Source organism: Pleurodeles waltl, chromosome 8 (genome assembly GCF_031143425.1).
Source record: "Pleurodeles waltl isolate 20211129_DDA chromosome 8, aPleWal1.hap1.20221129, whole genome shotgun sequence".
NCBI classification, from domain to species: Eukaryota; Metazoa; Chordata; class Amphibia; order Caudata; family Salamandridae; genus Pleurodeles; species Pleurodeles waltl.
The window spans coordinates 1339280198-1339297443 of NC_090447.1; the positions used below are offsets into that span (position 1 = coordinate 1339280198).

General features: G+C 45.4%; 1 protein-coding gene across 3 annotated transcripts in view; it reads left to right on the top strand.

Annotated features, from left to right (window-relative positions):
* Positions 1 to 16279, top strand: part of KBTBD3 (kelch repeat and BTB domain containing 3) — a 133102-nt gene extending 116823 nt beyond the window's left edge. For all 3 annotated transcript variants that reach the window (XM_069202345.1, XM_069202343.1, XM_069202344.1), the window contains one exon: positions 14547 to 16279. In XM_069202345.1, the coding sequence (XP_069058446.1) occupies positions 14547 to 16149 (1603 nt within the window). In that variant the 3' untranslated portion in view covers positions 16150 to 16279. The remainder of the gene's footprint in view (positions 1 to 14546) is intronic.
* Positions 16280 to 17246: the final 967 nt, after the last annotated feature.

The following is a 17246-nucleotide window of genomic DNA, read 5'->3' on the forward strand; positions in this document are numbered from 1 at the left end:
ACACTGGGGCTACGGAACACACCTGCTCCTTGATCCTTCTTGGTGAGGACTTTCCGATTTTTAACATCGGCTGAAGTGGAAGATCTCCTATTCTCCATGACTTGTACCTAGTTTGGAACTTTTCTAAATTGACATGCCCTTCAAATTAGATTTTATGCCACATGCTTATGTTTTAAATTGTCACATAGGATGCTTGTGTGTCCTTTTAACTTGTCCAAATTGACTTTGCTTTTATATATATCTTAGGTTGAGCTTTTTAGCATAACATTTTAGCTTTGGCTTTGAACCACTTTCAACTGACAAGGGGAGGGTGTTGTGTAGCCATTTTAGTCAGAGCTCCATGCACGTTATCTTAACACACTAATCCGCTGTGCACTTTAACCTAGAAATGTTTTATTCAGTTTCGCATTATTATTATTACAATAACCATTTTTACGGTCTTGTTTTATTTTCATCTATCTAACTGTTTTGCCTAGGCCAGCACGCTGTTCTCAAACAAGACATTCTTGATCACTCTGTGCTTCATTCAAGGCTACAGTTCGGTACATTGCCGGTGAACGTGGTAGAAGTTTAGTCTCCAACATTTGTAGAAAATACACATCCTTACGTAGGGACATTTTCTCAGAACATCAGCTGTGTTATTATATAAACACTTCCTTGTGCCTTACACGTTAGAGGGAGATTCCAGCCAGGGAACCACAACTGTATGCTGATTGCCGAATGCTTCGCTACAGATGCCAACACAGACCACAGGCCTTTGCTCAGGTATGGGGGTTGACGTCTTCCCAGGGGAACCTGAAAGGCAGAATTAGAGCTTAACATGCTGTGCTCAAATTATAACTTAGATAAGAAATAGTACATCGATCATAGTGACAATATGATAACGTTGTTTTTGTGCTTCACTCTTCTCATCACAACTTTAATACTGTCATGTTGTGTCGTCCTGGTTATTGCAGCTCACGCTTTGCTATCTGAGATGCAGTCGTTTTATTAAACTCATTATTGAAACATATACTGCCTCTGTTTGTCGTTTATATATGAGACTGAATTGTAAATGAGAGAACCGGATGCGACCTGAGTGACCACGACTTCCCTGAGAAGCCTAGTATGTCATGCACTCGGCTGCCCAATCATCACTATCCTTTGGTAGGGATGAGGCACTGCTAGTTGGCCGGAGCAAAACCCGGATTGGAGCGGCAGGTGTCACCCGCAGTGGGTTAGACTCAGTCTCCCACACCGCGGCCGATTCTGCTGATAAAAATCCAGTAGTCTCATTAGAATAATGAGAGCCTATGTGACAGTTGCGGACCCTCTGATTAGGTGTCACGAACCCCATGGTGTCCTCGTACCTCAGGTTAAGAACCACTGCTCTGAATATCCTATTGATGAAAACATATTTTTGGAAAAATGTGTTGTGAATGGACACAAGCCCAAAATTAGATATGTTTGTTAGATGGAGACCAATTATGGTGTCCCTACATGACCATACTTGTGATCCTGGGCAATTATCACATATCTGAGTACCTATAAATACGTGAGTTTAGGATGCTCTCTGGACAAATCCTTCCTTGCATTTGCCTTGCCCAACTGTAATGTTGCTGTGTGCACAATGACAATCCTGGCAACTACAACTGTCTTGCTCTGACATCACAAAAAGCTTTGTCTCAGGGCTGCAGCAGGAATGTTTCTCCTTTCTCATTAACCAGTATCAGCTATCACAGTCTTGCGTTCTGAACTGTGCCTGTTTGCTCTTGAGCTGGGAGGGGGAGATGTGGGATGGGGTGGGGGCTGGAGGATTTCTACTGTGCAGCAGGAACATTTGCGCTGACCCTCAAAGGTTAAGGACTCATCTTAATGGTCCACCATGAGGATGAGTAAACCCCATAAACCCATCACCGCCAACCAGTGGCTGATTGGCACAGCGTGAAACCTAGCATTTGACACTAACTCTGGCATTCTTCTTTAACTAAACAGCCTGATCCTGAGCAGATACAGTGTTCCCATGAGCCTCCAGTTTGCTCATTACCAACCCCCTCTACAGCGCAGCAGATGCATTGACATCGACACCCCCCAGGGAGATTAAAGGGTCCCTTTCCTTTGATGCCACCCATGATAGTGAATAGACCATATCACTGGCATCTTCTCTGTGTCCTTTGTGTGCCCCGACTTCATACCCACATCCCCCACCCCCACCGGGCGGGCATTGAGGACACTCATGATGCAAAGGCCTGCTGGTAAACCCCAAAATATCAGTGGGTCACTGAGGGAAGTGCTGAGCACAAGTCTCTGCAAGAGCAGAGGCTCGCACCCTAAGAGGGCTATTGGGGCTGGCATCGTAAACAATGCCAGGGCCTGGGAATAGAGGTCCCCAGAGGGGACAATAGGCCTGAAATAGCACCCAAAGCGTGGGGGGTGAAGAGGGAAAGGGGAAAAGGGTGCAAATCTACAAGTAACAGTCAGCAATATGGAGGGTAACGCCCATATAACCCCCGGATCCTGGCCTATTAAAGCACAACAAAAAGGCTTAATGAACCAGGGGTATACATTAAATTATTCTAGTATACAATGACATCCTTAATTGTCACGAAGTACATTTATTCCTTTAAAATAATTGTATCCATTTTAGTGCAACACCATAGCTAAGGTTATAATATATAAATTCTTTCAAAAATGATAAAACAAATACACCAAAACAAACATGAGTGAACAAATAATCACACAAAAGGTTCTTTATGGGATTCCTTGTAACTTTCAAAGTTCAAGGTAAGGTGGTTGTGCATCAAATCCACCAAAGGTAGCCTATCATGTGCCAAGGCTTCTGGGTCCAAGTAGCCTCCTATTTCACCCGGCTACCACTATTCTAACTAAATTTATATTTTTGGGACACCTTTCAAAGTTGTTGAATCGTTTCGGCCATTAGAAATTCGGACTCATCAGGACTCCGGAAGACGAGAAAGCTCATCAATCTTATTAAAACTATTGATGTAGAAATTATATAAAAAATGAACATAAAATTTTTCAAAAAGACTAGGATGAGCCACCAAAAATTATGTTGGAGGCACAACTCTTAATAAGTCAAACTTCAATCATGCTCTTTTGACCATCAATATACCTTGACATGCTAGACCAGTAACATACATGCACGTGCCAGATGCACCTTTCTAGTGACACACACAATGCGTCCCATGGTGTTAGTGCTAGAATCCCTCATATTATTAGAGGGAGATTGCTTCCGTTGGTACATGCATATTTCCTTCAATGAACGCCAGGAGGGTCCCTTTTAGGCCTATATAATAAGGGTGCGCATTATGTCCAACTGTGATCTCATATGCAGCTGGACCCAATGTTCTTTTGATATGTATATCCTTTTAATACTGCTGACAATTCATGTTACCCAAATGTAAATACAGCCCTGGTTCATTAAAGACTCTGAGAGTGCGTGTCAAGTGAAGAAACCAATGGAAAAACTCACTGGAGTCTTGTACGGGTCAGAATGGTTGTCTCAATAGTATCCTTGGAACATGATCGCAAAAGAAAGCAGCCTACATACAAAAAGGGACCACAAATATCAAATATTGCGCTTAACCCTGTGCATCAAACCCATGCAGTGAACATTAAAACCTAGTGGTTATGGTTCAAACATTATCCCGGAGGGAAACTCGATGAATCAAAAGATCTGTTGGTCTTGTAGGGAACACAAATACAAGTGACTCTCAATACAATACAAGTGACTCTCCCATCACCCCCATCTACTAAGGGGAAACAAAGGACAGCCCCAGAATGCAAACTCCCACAGCATACCTTGGGGTTCCGACGTGACATTCTCGAAAATGTCAATAGGTCCACCACCAGCTCCTTCGTACTTTCCTCTAATAAAGAAAATGCAATACATGGCGGCCATATTGTAGCAGGGCATATTCAACTGGTGCAAATTCTAATTATGCAATATTAAGAAATTCCATAAACTGTGGTTCAAGATAAAGACCTATGGCAAGTTACCATGCTCATTGTTAATACGTAATAGGATTTCATAAGCCCAAGGGTGGGCATCTGGTGGATAGCTCTACCTCTCCCCTTATAAAATCATTTTATAAACCACAATTCCATACCGTATACATTGTCTGTACTGATAGAATAATAATGAGGCATAGATAAAGTATTTTACAACATATATATCTATATAACATATCACAATTCCAAAAAGTAATATTCCACATTACACAATATACATAGTATTGGTAATTCCCTTTGAAATCTGTATAATCTACTGTATGTGGCTCTTAAATTGCAAATATAAATTGCTTAGATCTACTTTTCACTTCAATATCCAAGGAATTATGCTCATATTGCTATAAGCCCCTGTATATTTCCCCATTGGACGGTTCTACAAATCAGAATGCTTTCTTATGTTGTTGCAAATATTGTTGTGATCAGCCTCTTATATTTTCATCATAATAGCAAGTTAACCAATGCGTATGATATTATCTTTTGAGTGCATCATTTACTCAAAATGCTCAACCAAGGGAGCCCCCTGTGTACCACACCTAATGCATGATGTTATGTTGCAAAATTCTTGATTTGACGGTCTGTGTCGTAAGACCTATATATGTCAAGTCACAGGGACTTTTGATACAATACACCACATTTTTTGCTTTACAAGTCGAGAGTTTGACTTGATTGTGAATGGTACCATTTATAGTGATACTTTTTGTGTCTGCCGTGAACCTACAACTTGTACAACTTTTACATTTATAGGGGGCTCCGCCGTCCGCCAAGGTACCGCCGCCAAATGACCGCACCGCGGTCAAAAGACCGCGGCGGCCATTCAAACATTTCCTCTGGGCCGGCGGGTGCTCTCCAAAAGAGCGCCCGCCGGCCCAGAGGAAATGCCCCTGTAACGAGGACGCCGGCTCAGAATTGAGCCGGCGTAGTTGCAGGGGTGCGACGGGTGCAGTTGCACCCGTCGCGTATTTCAGTGTCTGTCCATTGGCATGGGCACTGCAGGGGCCCCCAGGGGCCCCGCGGCACCCCCTACCGCCATCCTGTTCATGGCGGATTTCCCGCCATGAACAGGATGGCGGTATGGGGTGTCTGAATCCTCATGGCGGCGGAGCGTGCTCCGCCGCCATGGAGGATTCACTGGGGCAGCGGTAAACCGGCGGGAGACCGCCGGTTTACCCTTTCTGACCGCGGCTGAACCGCCGCGGTCAGAATGCCCTCGGGAGCACCGCCAGCCTGTTGGCGGTGCTCCCGTGGTCGGTGACCCTGGCGGTCACCGGCCGCCAGGGTCAGAATGACCCCCATAGTGTCCTACCACTGGTGGAACGCCCAGCATTGTGGGCATGTCCTTCTGTTTTTTAGTTGGTCTAACTGCTTTTACCAACTGCTGTCCAATATTTGCAATAATTGCAATACCTACAAGTAAGGCGCAGAACCCGCCGGCCAATAGGAAGGCCAGGCAGGGTTCATAATTTACCCTCAGGGCATTGTTGCCCTATTAAGAAGGGGCCAAGCGCCCGTGTCTGGTCAATCACAGGTCAGGCGCTGCTCTTCAAAAGTGCAGCATCACCTTGGCGGCCTGAACAAGGAGAATAGTGGTGAGCGGCACAGCTGAGCAGCGGCAAGCAGAGCAAGCATTACTGCAGGGCTTGCCTACAAGCTAAGAGGCTGGGCTGAGCTCCTTAAAGGTGCACGCACCACGGCTGAGCTCTTTGCACGGCAGCTTATGACAAGGCTGAGAGCGGGTTGAAGCTGAGTGTATTTGGCTCACTCCTCCAGACAGCCCGCAAACAAGGCAGCGGGCATGCAACATGCTGAAGTGCTTCAGGTACACAATGCGATTGCCCGAGCACACAAATATTTAGGACACACCTTGGGCACTTGAAGAAATTGGACAGCAAGGGAAACAAAATATCTAAGATTAAGGGAGTGACCCCTTTGGCATTCTACATAATTATACTTTATAAAAAAACAAGTTTCAGTGGGGAGCGACCCTTGGGCAAGCTGCAAAATTTATAAAGGACAAGTTGCTCAATATACATCAGTGGCATCAGGGCAGGCCACATCTCCTCCAAACACTCATCCCTTCATTTCTCTGGGAGCACACAGGGACTGCCCAGAAGGGTGACACAACCCGTGGGGCGAAAGGGGCAAAGCCACCACTAAGGGGCTGAGCAGGCAGGCAGAGTACACCTGGGGACAGCCCACAAAAGGTGACGCGACCTGTTGTGTTAAAGCCAAGTCAGTCCACAGCTGGGTACAGCTCCTAAAGGGGTGACACGACCAAGAATGGTGTTAAAGCCAAGTGCAGCCAAGGGAGTCCACAGCTGGGGACAGCCCCTAAAGGGGTGACGCAAACACAGACTGCGCAAGTGTGGGAGCAACAACTATTGAACAAAGGAACCAGGCAGCAGCTTGCAGCCAGAGGACATCAAGGAGATAATCAAGGCAGCGAAAGAAGCACCGACCCCACACACAGCAAAAAATGTCTGCTGAGGCAACTGAAAGGGGAGCAAAAAGGGCAGAGCAGCCTGGAAGAGCCCAGCAACAACAGCAAAAGTGAGGTGCAGTGTAAAGACCGCCTGAAGGAGAGTGAAGAGGCAGAAGATCTCAAGAAATGCTGATGCATCGCCAACAGGAGTGGCAAGAAAGTGGCAGGGAAAAAAGAGGATGGAAACAAGGCCAGGACATCCAGAACTGGGCAACCAGTGCCAGCAAGAAGCCAAAGTCTTTGTATATTGAGCAGATGAGCGCAATTGAGTATGTTTGCTTAAAATCATTTGCGCAGCTGCTGTTTGGCAACACTGAGGGGGCAGATACGCTGGTGGAAGCAAGGCAATGGGTCACCGGGGGTGAAGACAGGCACTACACACGCAGCCACACAACCCCCAAGCATGCCCCATTGAAAAGACAATCAACAAATGATACCTGCCCATCCCTCACAGAGGCATGGGGAAGCAAGGTGGGGAACAGAGTCCAAAGCCAAGAGGTGGTAGGGCTAGCACCAGAGGCTTACAAGAGGATGACATAGTGACAAGGGCCATGGGCCATGGGCCTATCAAGCCTGATACCTTTGTCAGTAAAAGAGCGCATCTGGCTCAAATAATTCATCGACGTTTTCACACTGTTGGAGATTCAGATAGAAGGGCCAGACCTAGCGATATGCGACAAGAAAGAAGAGGACAGGAAAGAGAGGGTGTGAGTCAGGAAAGAAAGGAGCTTCAATAACTCACTAGATGCTTTCAGGATAATGACTTGTGTGACAGTTGAGAAGTTCCCTAATTGCGCAAAGGACTTATGGTTATACGAGTCCAAAAATCATGAGGCATATAGGCAATTCGCGTGGAAAGAGTGGTTGGATTACGATAAATGCTTTATGATGAAAATGCAGGCACAGTCAGACATGGAGTGGAACGAGGAGGAAGTCTCAAATTACATGTATAAAATGATTGTGGCCAGGGAGGCCAGGTCATGGTCTGGGAAACAAGAGCAGTCCTTTCAGAAGGGTCATTTCAAGAGGCACCAAGAGAAACAGAAGTCCTTCTTTAAGTACACACTTTTTCTAGTTGGAAAGGGGGTGCAGCAGGAAGAGCTTCCCAAAAGTATGTTTCAAATATGAAAGGGATGAACGCATTTGGGGTCTAGCATGTAAGTGTAGACATGTGCTCAACCTGTGGAGGGGAGCACCCAGCAGTCGACTGCAAGAAAGGTAGAGGTGACAGAGAGACAGAGAAAAAAGAGAAAGCGAGAAAAAAAGTAGCTCAGGGATAGGAGAATGCAAAATGGATGGGTGGCTTTCAGCTAGCCCGCTTCCCCATCAACACCAACAGGCTAAGATTGCTAACTAATCAGTATGACAGTAAGGCAGATGCACACTTGCTATGTGAAGGCTTTGAGAAAGGTTTAAAAATTCCAGTAACGGTGCATCAGGACATGCAAAACCAAAAATCTTTGTACAGTGCTCCAGCACACTGACACAGTGTGCAAGACAATTCTGAAAGAGAAAGGGTTGGGAAGGATAGGGGGTTCCCTGGCCAGAGGGAGGCCAGCTGACTTTGTGATTACTCCACTAGGGGTGGTACCCAAGAAGGAATACAGCCACTACAGACTAACGGCCCATTTGTCCTTTCATGAGAGAGAGAATCAGTCAACGATGGATCAACCCGAGGACTGCGTAGTGGGATGTGAATCAGTAGACAGTGCCTTTGGACTCCTGCTAGTGCTCCCTGAGAGCTACCACCCACTGGGTTTCCAATTTGAAGAGGAGACTTACTTTGATAAAGCCATACCCCTGGGGTGTTCCATATCCTGTACATATCTTGAGTGATTCAGCACCATTCTGGAATGGACACTACACAGAAAGGCCTTGGACGGGGAGGGGGCAAAGTCCACTACCTAGGTGACTTCCTGTTCATAGGTGAACCAGGGTGTGATGAGTGTCGGAACTTGGTTAGCACCATTCAGCAGTTAGTGGCTGAACTGAGCATGCCATTGGCCACAGACAAAACAGTGGGACCAGCTACCAAGATTGTATTCCTAGGAATAGAGCTCGTCGCAGGCACATCTTGCATCCCGGAGGAAAACGTGCAGGATATCCCGGGCAAAATCAGGGCACTAGTAGGGAAAGAGAAGGTCATGCTGCGTGAAATGTGAGAGCTGGTGGATAAATTGAACTTCATGGCAAGAGTCATCGTAGCAGGTAAAGTGTTTGCAAGGCAGGTAACCCTGCTGACGAGAAGGCTGCGGAAGAAGTACTACCTCATTAGGTTAAGTGCAGGGGCAAAGCAGGACCTAAGGACCTGGCTATCCTTCCTGAAGGATTTTAATGGGGTGGTCATATGGAGAGAAGGCTGGGTCTCGGACAGTGAACTGGCACTGAACACAGACTGCACAGACAGTCTCGGTTTTAGAGCAATCCTAGGGGAAAAATGGTGTGCAAAGAAGCAGCCTGCAGAGTGGGCAGCAGCGGCGATAACCAAAATCATCTTTCTTAGAACTGTTTCCCACAATAATAGCAAGACTGTGCAACATGAAACTGACCCTGTGGTCAGATAACCAGGCAGAGTTGCACGCCATCAACACTGGGAAAGCCAAGTGTCTACGGATTTTGAGACGATTGGTGAAGATACAATTGGCAGCAATTTGAAGGTGAAGGCAAAACATGTCCCAGGGATCAATAATTCTCAAGTCGACATTAGCCTTCTTAGGTGTTTCCAGATGCGAAAATTCAGTGAGCTGGCCCCCACAGCGGTGAGAGTTATAACCCCTTTTCCAGAGGAGATTTGGTTCCTGGCAGATGAAACCTGTCCCAGCTGGTACAGCATGCATTGGCACTGAAGACAGCAGAAAGGTACAACACATACAAAAGGACAGTTCAGAGGGTTACAGGGCTGCAATTGTTCAAGGATCCATGGATCCATGGACCACAGCGGGGGCTGCAGAGCAATTTTTAAGGTGTCCATTTCATCAGAGCAAGAGTAGATTGTGGGCTCAAGCAAACCTGCCCGCAATAGCCCATTTCTCCAAACTGGCCACCGGGGAGGATTCCACCACCTCTCACTACCTCAAGGCAGCACTGAAGGTATGGCTCTCATTCCTTCTGCATTGGGGCAGCAACAACAGCAGCAAGGATGGGGGTAACAACTGAAGGCATCAAAAGTATAGGGAGGTGGCGCTCAGCAGCCTACAAGTGTCATGTGAGAATCCAACAAGGTGGGGGACTATAGAATACCCCCCAACCCCTCACCACCCCGAGGGAGTAAATTGTGGAACACTCATTCATCTGGAGAACCCAGAAATGTTGGTCGTGGGGGAAGATTCAGTCTCCCCAGACCAAGCAAAACAAACTTAAGATGGAATGGACACCTAGAATGCGATGGGAGAAGCTGGAGACTGCATTAGATAGCTTGCACAAAGAGGACCCTACCGAACCGGATTTGCTTATTGTGCAGCTACAAGAGAATGACCTGACAGCTGAGAAGGAAGAGCGTATCAGGCACGACTTACCCAAGGCTTCCAGGCTCCTGGGAAGTGCCTGCCTGATATGGTCTGAGACCATGCCCAGGCAAAAATAATGAGAAGCTTTGTCCACCAGTGCCCTGGAATAATCAAGGAAAAAGTGCAATGTGGCAGCAGCCAAATATTGCAGGGCAAACAGATGGGAAACTATTTGGCGCGGTCTTATCAATTTAAGGCACCTGGAATACTTCAGTACGGATAGGGTGCACCTCTTAGAAACTGGAATGGAAGGATTCTGAGCCAATGTATGGGCAGCCATGGCACTGGTATAGTGCCACTAAAGAACAAACGCCCGCAGAAAGAGGGAGCAGTCCGAGGACATAAGCCCACATGCAGTGTGGTGGTGAAGGAGACAAATAAATGGAGCTTAAGGAGGTTGAAAGGCCACACCCGACCACAGTGGGGTAGCAGACCTGGTACTTACTTTGGCATGCCTCACGGCAAGGTAAGGCAGTCGGGGGGACACAGAACACAGTACTCGCATCCCAGGCCCGCATGACGGTGGACCATAGAGAATAGTGCTCAACTCCAACAAGACAAAAGTCCTCATCTTGGGCAACACTTCCTCCATCTGGGATGACTCCTGGTTACCCGCAGCCCCCCTTACACCGACCAACCACGCACATAATCTCGGCACCATCCTCGACTCCTCGCTCTCTAAGAACCACCAAGTCAACACCATCTCATCCTCCTGCTTACTCATGCTCCGCCTGCTTCAAAAGATCTTCAAGTGGATCCCCATTGAATCCAGCAGAACAGTCACCCAGGTGCTCGTCAGCAGCAAGCTCGACTACGGCAACACACTCTATGCAGGCACCACCCAGAATCTCAAAACATAGATGCAAAGAATCCAGAACGCCGCCGCTAGACTTATCCTGGACATCCCTCGCCGGAGCCACATCTCCGAGCACCTGAAAGACCCACACTGGCTCCTGATCAACAAAAGAATCACCTTCAAGCTCCTCACGCATGCCTACAAGGCTCTCCACAACATCGGACCACAAACCACAACTACCCCACCCCCTATCCCTAGATGTGCAAGAAATGTCGAGGGATCCATGGGAGGCCCCACCCCACCCTCCTCATCCCAAGACCGAAGGGAAATGAGGAACTGGAGGGGACCCCCTCCCAAAATACAGAGGTAATTGGACTCTTGGTGCTCCTCTCACCAAGGCTGCCGAAATCCAAACGTGTGGCCCAGCTCCATGGGGAGTGCCGTCACCTTGATACACCAGGTGCAGATGCACCGGTGCCCACTGTTACCCAACATTTTCTCCACTTTTGCACATCACCACACCCAAAGAGGGGGGCATCTGTCTCATACGACCTCTTGTAAGCCTGGCTCCAGCGCATTATGAAGGGCAGATGGATCAGAATGGGATGCCAGGGTCACCACCCCTTCCCAACTTTGAACAGTGCAGCAAGTGCCAGTTTGGGGGTGAGGGCACTCAGTACCATAACTGCTGTATGGGGAAACACCATGGTCACCCCATCCACCTTTTTTGTTGACAAACCCTGCACAATTATTTTCATTGGCTGCCAGTACACCATGAATTGGCAGCCACACTCATACACTCTTCCCTTCTGTCTCAGGATCGAGAGCTATGGGAACGAGAAGAGGCAAGGCCCCATTTCCCAAAGTACAGCAGACCCTATGGGAAAGGGCCCCAGAAGCAGGGCAGAGCACCAACCCACAGAGGGGAGTCTATACTGCCTCCTGGTACATGACACCCAAACCTGTGCCAGTCGCACCTTCTCTTCATGTCTGGTGCAACCCAGCATCCAGCCCTAAACACACATGCATTGTCCTTTGTAGGAGCGTGGGGAGCGCTATGTCTCATGCTATGTCTCGTGGTTCGACAATAAAGGCACCTCTGCATCACTACCCCAGAGCAGACCATCCCAGACAAGGCACTGTTACATCGCTACCTCAGGGCAGACCCTCCCAGACAATCTACTCACCAACCTATTGCCTTCATACCTCTGCCGCCCCACCCCTTTGCCTTGTCTCACATTTGCACAATGTAATGTGACAAAGAAACCCACTCCTGCGTAGAATTCTGTCTATCCTGATGCACTACAACTCCTCTAGCCCTCCCCCATCCAACACCCACCCCCTCACCTCACGCAATGCTGCAGCAGCAACTCTCTTGTCTAAAGAATCCCCATAAGAAAGAGGGCCTCTTGACGGGTGTCTGTGGATAAAATCCCCCTATCACCGAGGCCAAATACCTCTTGGTAAATAAACAACTGGAACGGACCCTGTGTCCCACTCCACTGCTGAGTAACTTCCCTGCATTCCTCTATCCCACTCATCATGCCTACCGAGTCCGGACTCTGCTCTCTGGGCATGGCCTCCACAAAGGTGCATCATTCAGCCACATCCCCACCCTTTCCAGAAGAGGGGCCGAACCGAAGGGCATTGCCTCCAAGACTATCAGCAGTGGGTTATCGAGCCTCCTGCATGCTCGTCGTTTAAGAGTGAAAAGCCGCACAGCATCCCGCTGCTCTCTTGAAGAGTTCATTTGAGTGTGGTTCCTGCTTTAAAATGGAGTAAAAAAGTGTGCCCATTTATTTATATCTTTAGATCTGCTAACGTACCAGTTAACACTGATTGTGCCTCGGACAAACCACATGACTGTCATTTTTGAAGTATTGATCACCTGTTTGTTAATCTTGTAAACGTCTCTGCAGGCCAATTGCAGTCTGATCTACTTAGATGAGATTGTCTGCATATGGCAAAATGGAGTTTCAAGAACCATCCAACTAAGGAAGGAAACAGTTTGTATTACTAAAATGGTGTACAACATCAGTCACATACAGATTGAATAGGTAGAACTGCAAGAATGCAACCCTGCTTATAACCACTCCAGTGTAATTCTATTGAATAATGGGGCCTCCTTTGTTTGAATTGTAAACCTGTTGTTAGAGTGCTGTGCTCTAATCATCATGAGCTTAGAGCAGTGGTTCTCAACCTGTGGGTCAGGGACCCCTAGGGTCCGCAAAGCCTCCTCAGGGGGTCCACGACTGCTTAGAAAATTAAATAATATTAACAGATTAGGTCCCAAGCTTTTAGAAATGGCTCAGGGAGGGGACCCCCAAATCCAACAATGATTTAGTGGTGGTCCCCAGGTTCCAGTAATGATAATGTGGGGGTCCACAGAAGTCAAAAGGTTGGGAACTGCTGGAGTGATCAATGCACGTCCCCATGCTTACTCCTAAGCAAGGAGCTGACTGTCTTATCAAAAGCGACCCTATTACCAATAAAACAACAGTACTGACTTCTTTTGTTTGCCAGAGTAGTAGCGGCAAGCTGGTAAAGCACGGTCAGAGAATCAGATGCTGAGGCCCCAGTGCACAGGACTGTTTGAACTAAGGGAATTAGTCTGTATGAAGTAACTGGGATCTAGAGAGCTAAAAGGACTGGAATAACGATAGACTTTCTTTGACATTCAAGAGGGTGACAAGTCCATAATTTCTTGCAGTATTTGTATCAACTTTCCTGTGTTTGAACAAGATAATTGGATGACTAGAGTTCTAGTACTAGCTGAAATAGTGACAGGAGCAATGGGGATTGTTTCAGGTAAAGCAATTCCTAATCCATTGGGGCCGAGAGCCTGAGAGGATTTAGCTTTTAATCAAATCTTTATTATGAGCCACTGATTACTAAGCCCAAGCCAGTATTTTTAAATTTGGGTTGGTTGTCGCTGGTGCAAGTCAAACATTGCACGGTGTTCACTTTTGACCTTTGTTTATACCCTCGCTCTAGGCAGCATCATTAGGATTTAAAAGCTTTTGACTTCAGTCATTTGTGCTTTGATACTAAGCAGTAGAGATTGGTTATATATTAGCTACCCTTTCCTCTTTCCAGGATAGAATTTCACACCTCAAACCCAGTCCTCCATGTCTCCGGGGAAAAAAAAAACTTTACAGGCATTCCATTGGAGGAGAGCGTCTCTTTAAGTCTATCATTTTAAGACTTACTCGTTGTGACCTATCATGTGACAGTTTCCCCCTTCACCTTCGACGACCGTATGGTTTGCAAGTGCCAGTGATTTTTATTAAAGAAGATGTGGAGCTTCGAACCTCAAGTTGCTTTTTATGCGCAAACTGTGCAGTGCAGCCATCTTTATGAATCGGCCCCACAACAAGTAATATTGTACACGGCATATTATAATTTGCCTATTGGAAACGTGTCTGTGTCCTGTACTGGTAATCCAGTGTAATCGGGGTGTGGATATGTGGTCGAGAATAGGTTTAAGTAGCTCTTTTGGTGACAAAATTCTCACTAAAGTTTAAAAAGGCGATGGATAGAAAGCTGCCAACATTAAGTGAATATAAAATCTTCTTGTTTCATATCTTTTAGTGTTACACTGTTCAACCTTGTCTGAGCTCAAGGCTGAGTTGTTCTTGGTATCTGACAAAAGTACTAAATTCACTCTTAACGTTGCATGTATCTGTTTCTCTGATGTCAGTGCTAATAACTATAGATTTTTCATGTTCTGTTATGGTTTGTGTTTGACTTTCAGAGCCATGTTTGAAGTAAATATGAAAGAAAGAGATGATGGAACCGTAACTTTAAGCAACCTATCTCCCCAAGCAGTGAAGGTATTTCTTGACTATGCATATACAGGAAAAACGCAAATAACAGAAGACAACGTAGATATGCTGTTCCAGCTTTCTTCCTTCCTACAGATTTCTCTTCTTTCGAAAGCTTGTAGTGATTTTTTGATAAAAAGCATTGACTTAATCAATTGTTTGCAATTATTAGCAATATCGGAAAGTTATGGTTCTTCTCGGCTCTTTAACCATGCTTTGGATTTTGCTTTACAACATTTTTCTTTGCTACTTGAATCAACCGACTTCCTTGAGATGGGCGTGGATATATTAGAAAAATGTATAGAAGCAGATGAACTAAATGTACCTGCAGAAGAATCAGTTTTAAATGCTGTTTTCTCTTGGACCAAACACAATCTGGAGGTAAGACAGAAGTACTTGCCAAATTTGATGAATAGAGTAAGATTGCATCATATATCGGAATCCACTTTAATGAAGTGTCTTAGTTCCGAAGACCACTTGCTGAAAAGCACCAACTGCTCAGTACTGATCAATGATGCAATACAAAATGTTCAAGACTTTGGAGGCCTCTTCCCTGACACTCGCATTTCAACTACAGAAAAATATATATTTGTTCACAAAACTGAGCAAAGCACAGGACGGCGACACACATTTTGCTACAATATTAATACTGATAAGTGGATAGAGCTTCCTCAAATTCACATTTTGGATCTGCCTGGATCAAGTCTTTCCTGCTATGCAGAAAAAATATTTGTAACTGGTGGATGTAAAGGATCATGTTGCAGAGCAGTTAGGCTTCATATTAATGAGAGACACCACGAAGCCACCAACAACACTTGGTGCTACTGCCCATTGGCCAACAGCTACTCCTTAGTCTCTCCTATGAAAAAACCTAGGACGATGCATGCCTCTGTAATGTCTGTCAATCAATTATTTGTGATAGGTGGTAAAACTAAAGGCTCTCACAATATCAAAAGCCTCTTGGATGTTGAATCGTACAGTCCTCTCACAAAACAATGGAAACCCGTAAGCTGCTTACCAAGAGGAATCTACTATCCAGAAGCTAGTGCATGCAAAAATGTAATTTATGTTCTTGGGTCAGAAGTTGAAATCACTGATGTATTTAACCCATCTCTTGACTGTTTCTTCAAATACAATGCTGAGGTTGACCAGTGGTCGGAGCTCGTGGCAGAGTTTGGACAGTTTTTTCATGCAACTTTGGTCAAAGCCATCCCTGTTAACTTTACTTTGTACATATGTGACCTCTCCACCTACAAAGTATACAGTTTCTGCCCCGAGACATGTGTCTGGAAGGGAGAGGGTTCCTTTGAAAATGCTGGCTTTAATGCTGGTGCTGTTGGCATAGAAGACAAAATTTATATTTTAGGAGGTGATTATGCTCCAGATGAAATCACAGATGAAGTTCAAGTGTACCACAGCAATAGATCTGAGTGGGAGGAAGTTTCACCAATGCCAAAAGCCTTGACAGAATTCCACTGTTGTGTGATTCAGTTCAGTAAGCACAGGGACCCATGGAGGTCCAGCCACCTGTAATGGTGAAATGTCATAATGCAAATGCTACAGTTTGGATCTTTAATGTGGTACCAAGACAGTGTAATTTTTTTCATTATCAATAAATCATGGGTGTTGTGAAAAAATACATAACAACACACTTTGCAAGGTATATCTCTAGTACTTGTCGACTATATTAGCACTTTTCAGATCGAGATGTTATGTCTGCAGCACTTGTTGACTACATTAGTACTTTTCAGATTGAGATATTCACAACAGTGTGAGTTACTGCTAAAAAAACAGCAGTGTGTCCAGCACTACCTATGGCCAACCACTGGTACTGCAACACCCTCCCTTACAAAATAATAGAGATCGGGAATTAAAATAAAACCCTAGAAAATAATGTTAAAAAATCTTTTAAAGGATACACAAAAAGTAAATATTTATTTTAAAACATTTCAGTACCTTATTTAAAATTTAAAAATGTTACAATAATTTGTAATAAAATATGACTAAAGGAATACATTCTGTAGTACTACATAATGCAGTTTGTGAATAGTCCCTATTATGTATGCACCAGTTGTCACCTATATAAGCATTGGATATTGTCTCTTGCATTACCAGTTTTCACAGTGAATTAGTCCTCCACCTAAAAATCATTATTGCAATTATCATTCTATCCTTCCCTCTTTTCGGAAACATGACTTGAGTACTAGTTATGTACAGGTTACATATGGATTTCCCTGTTCAACAACCTAAGTCCACTATTGCTATGGTGGAAGTATAATAAGTAATGTCCTTCTGGTCAAATAGAGATGCCTGAAATGTCTTTTTTGCTGTGTTTGCCGTCCTTTTCTTGTTATAGGACAGCTGCAATTGCATGAGCAACTTCCAGTGTTTCCAATTAAAGCACTAAAAACGCCTTGCCCATGTGCCCATCTCAATTCCATTTTGTTGTACAAAAATTATCATTCTATGTTCCGTTACTTTCTTGCCCACTTTGATTACTGTTGTATTTACACAAGCTATCTCTATTACAACTGGGGATAGGTAGACCTACTTATTTAAAATTCTTAACTACATCCCTTACTGCACGTCAACAAGAGCAAGACCCATAAACCCATATGTTTACCTCTTTA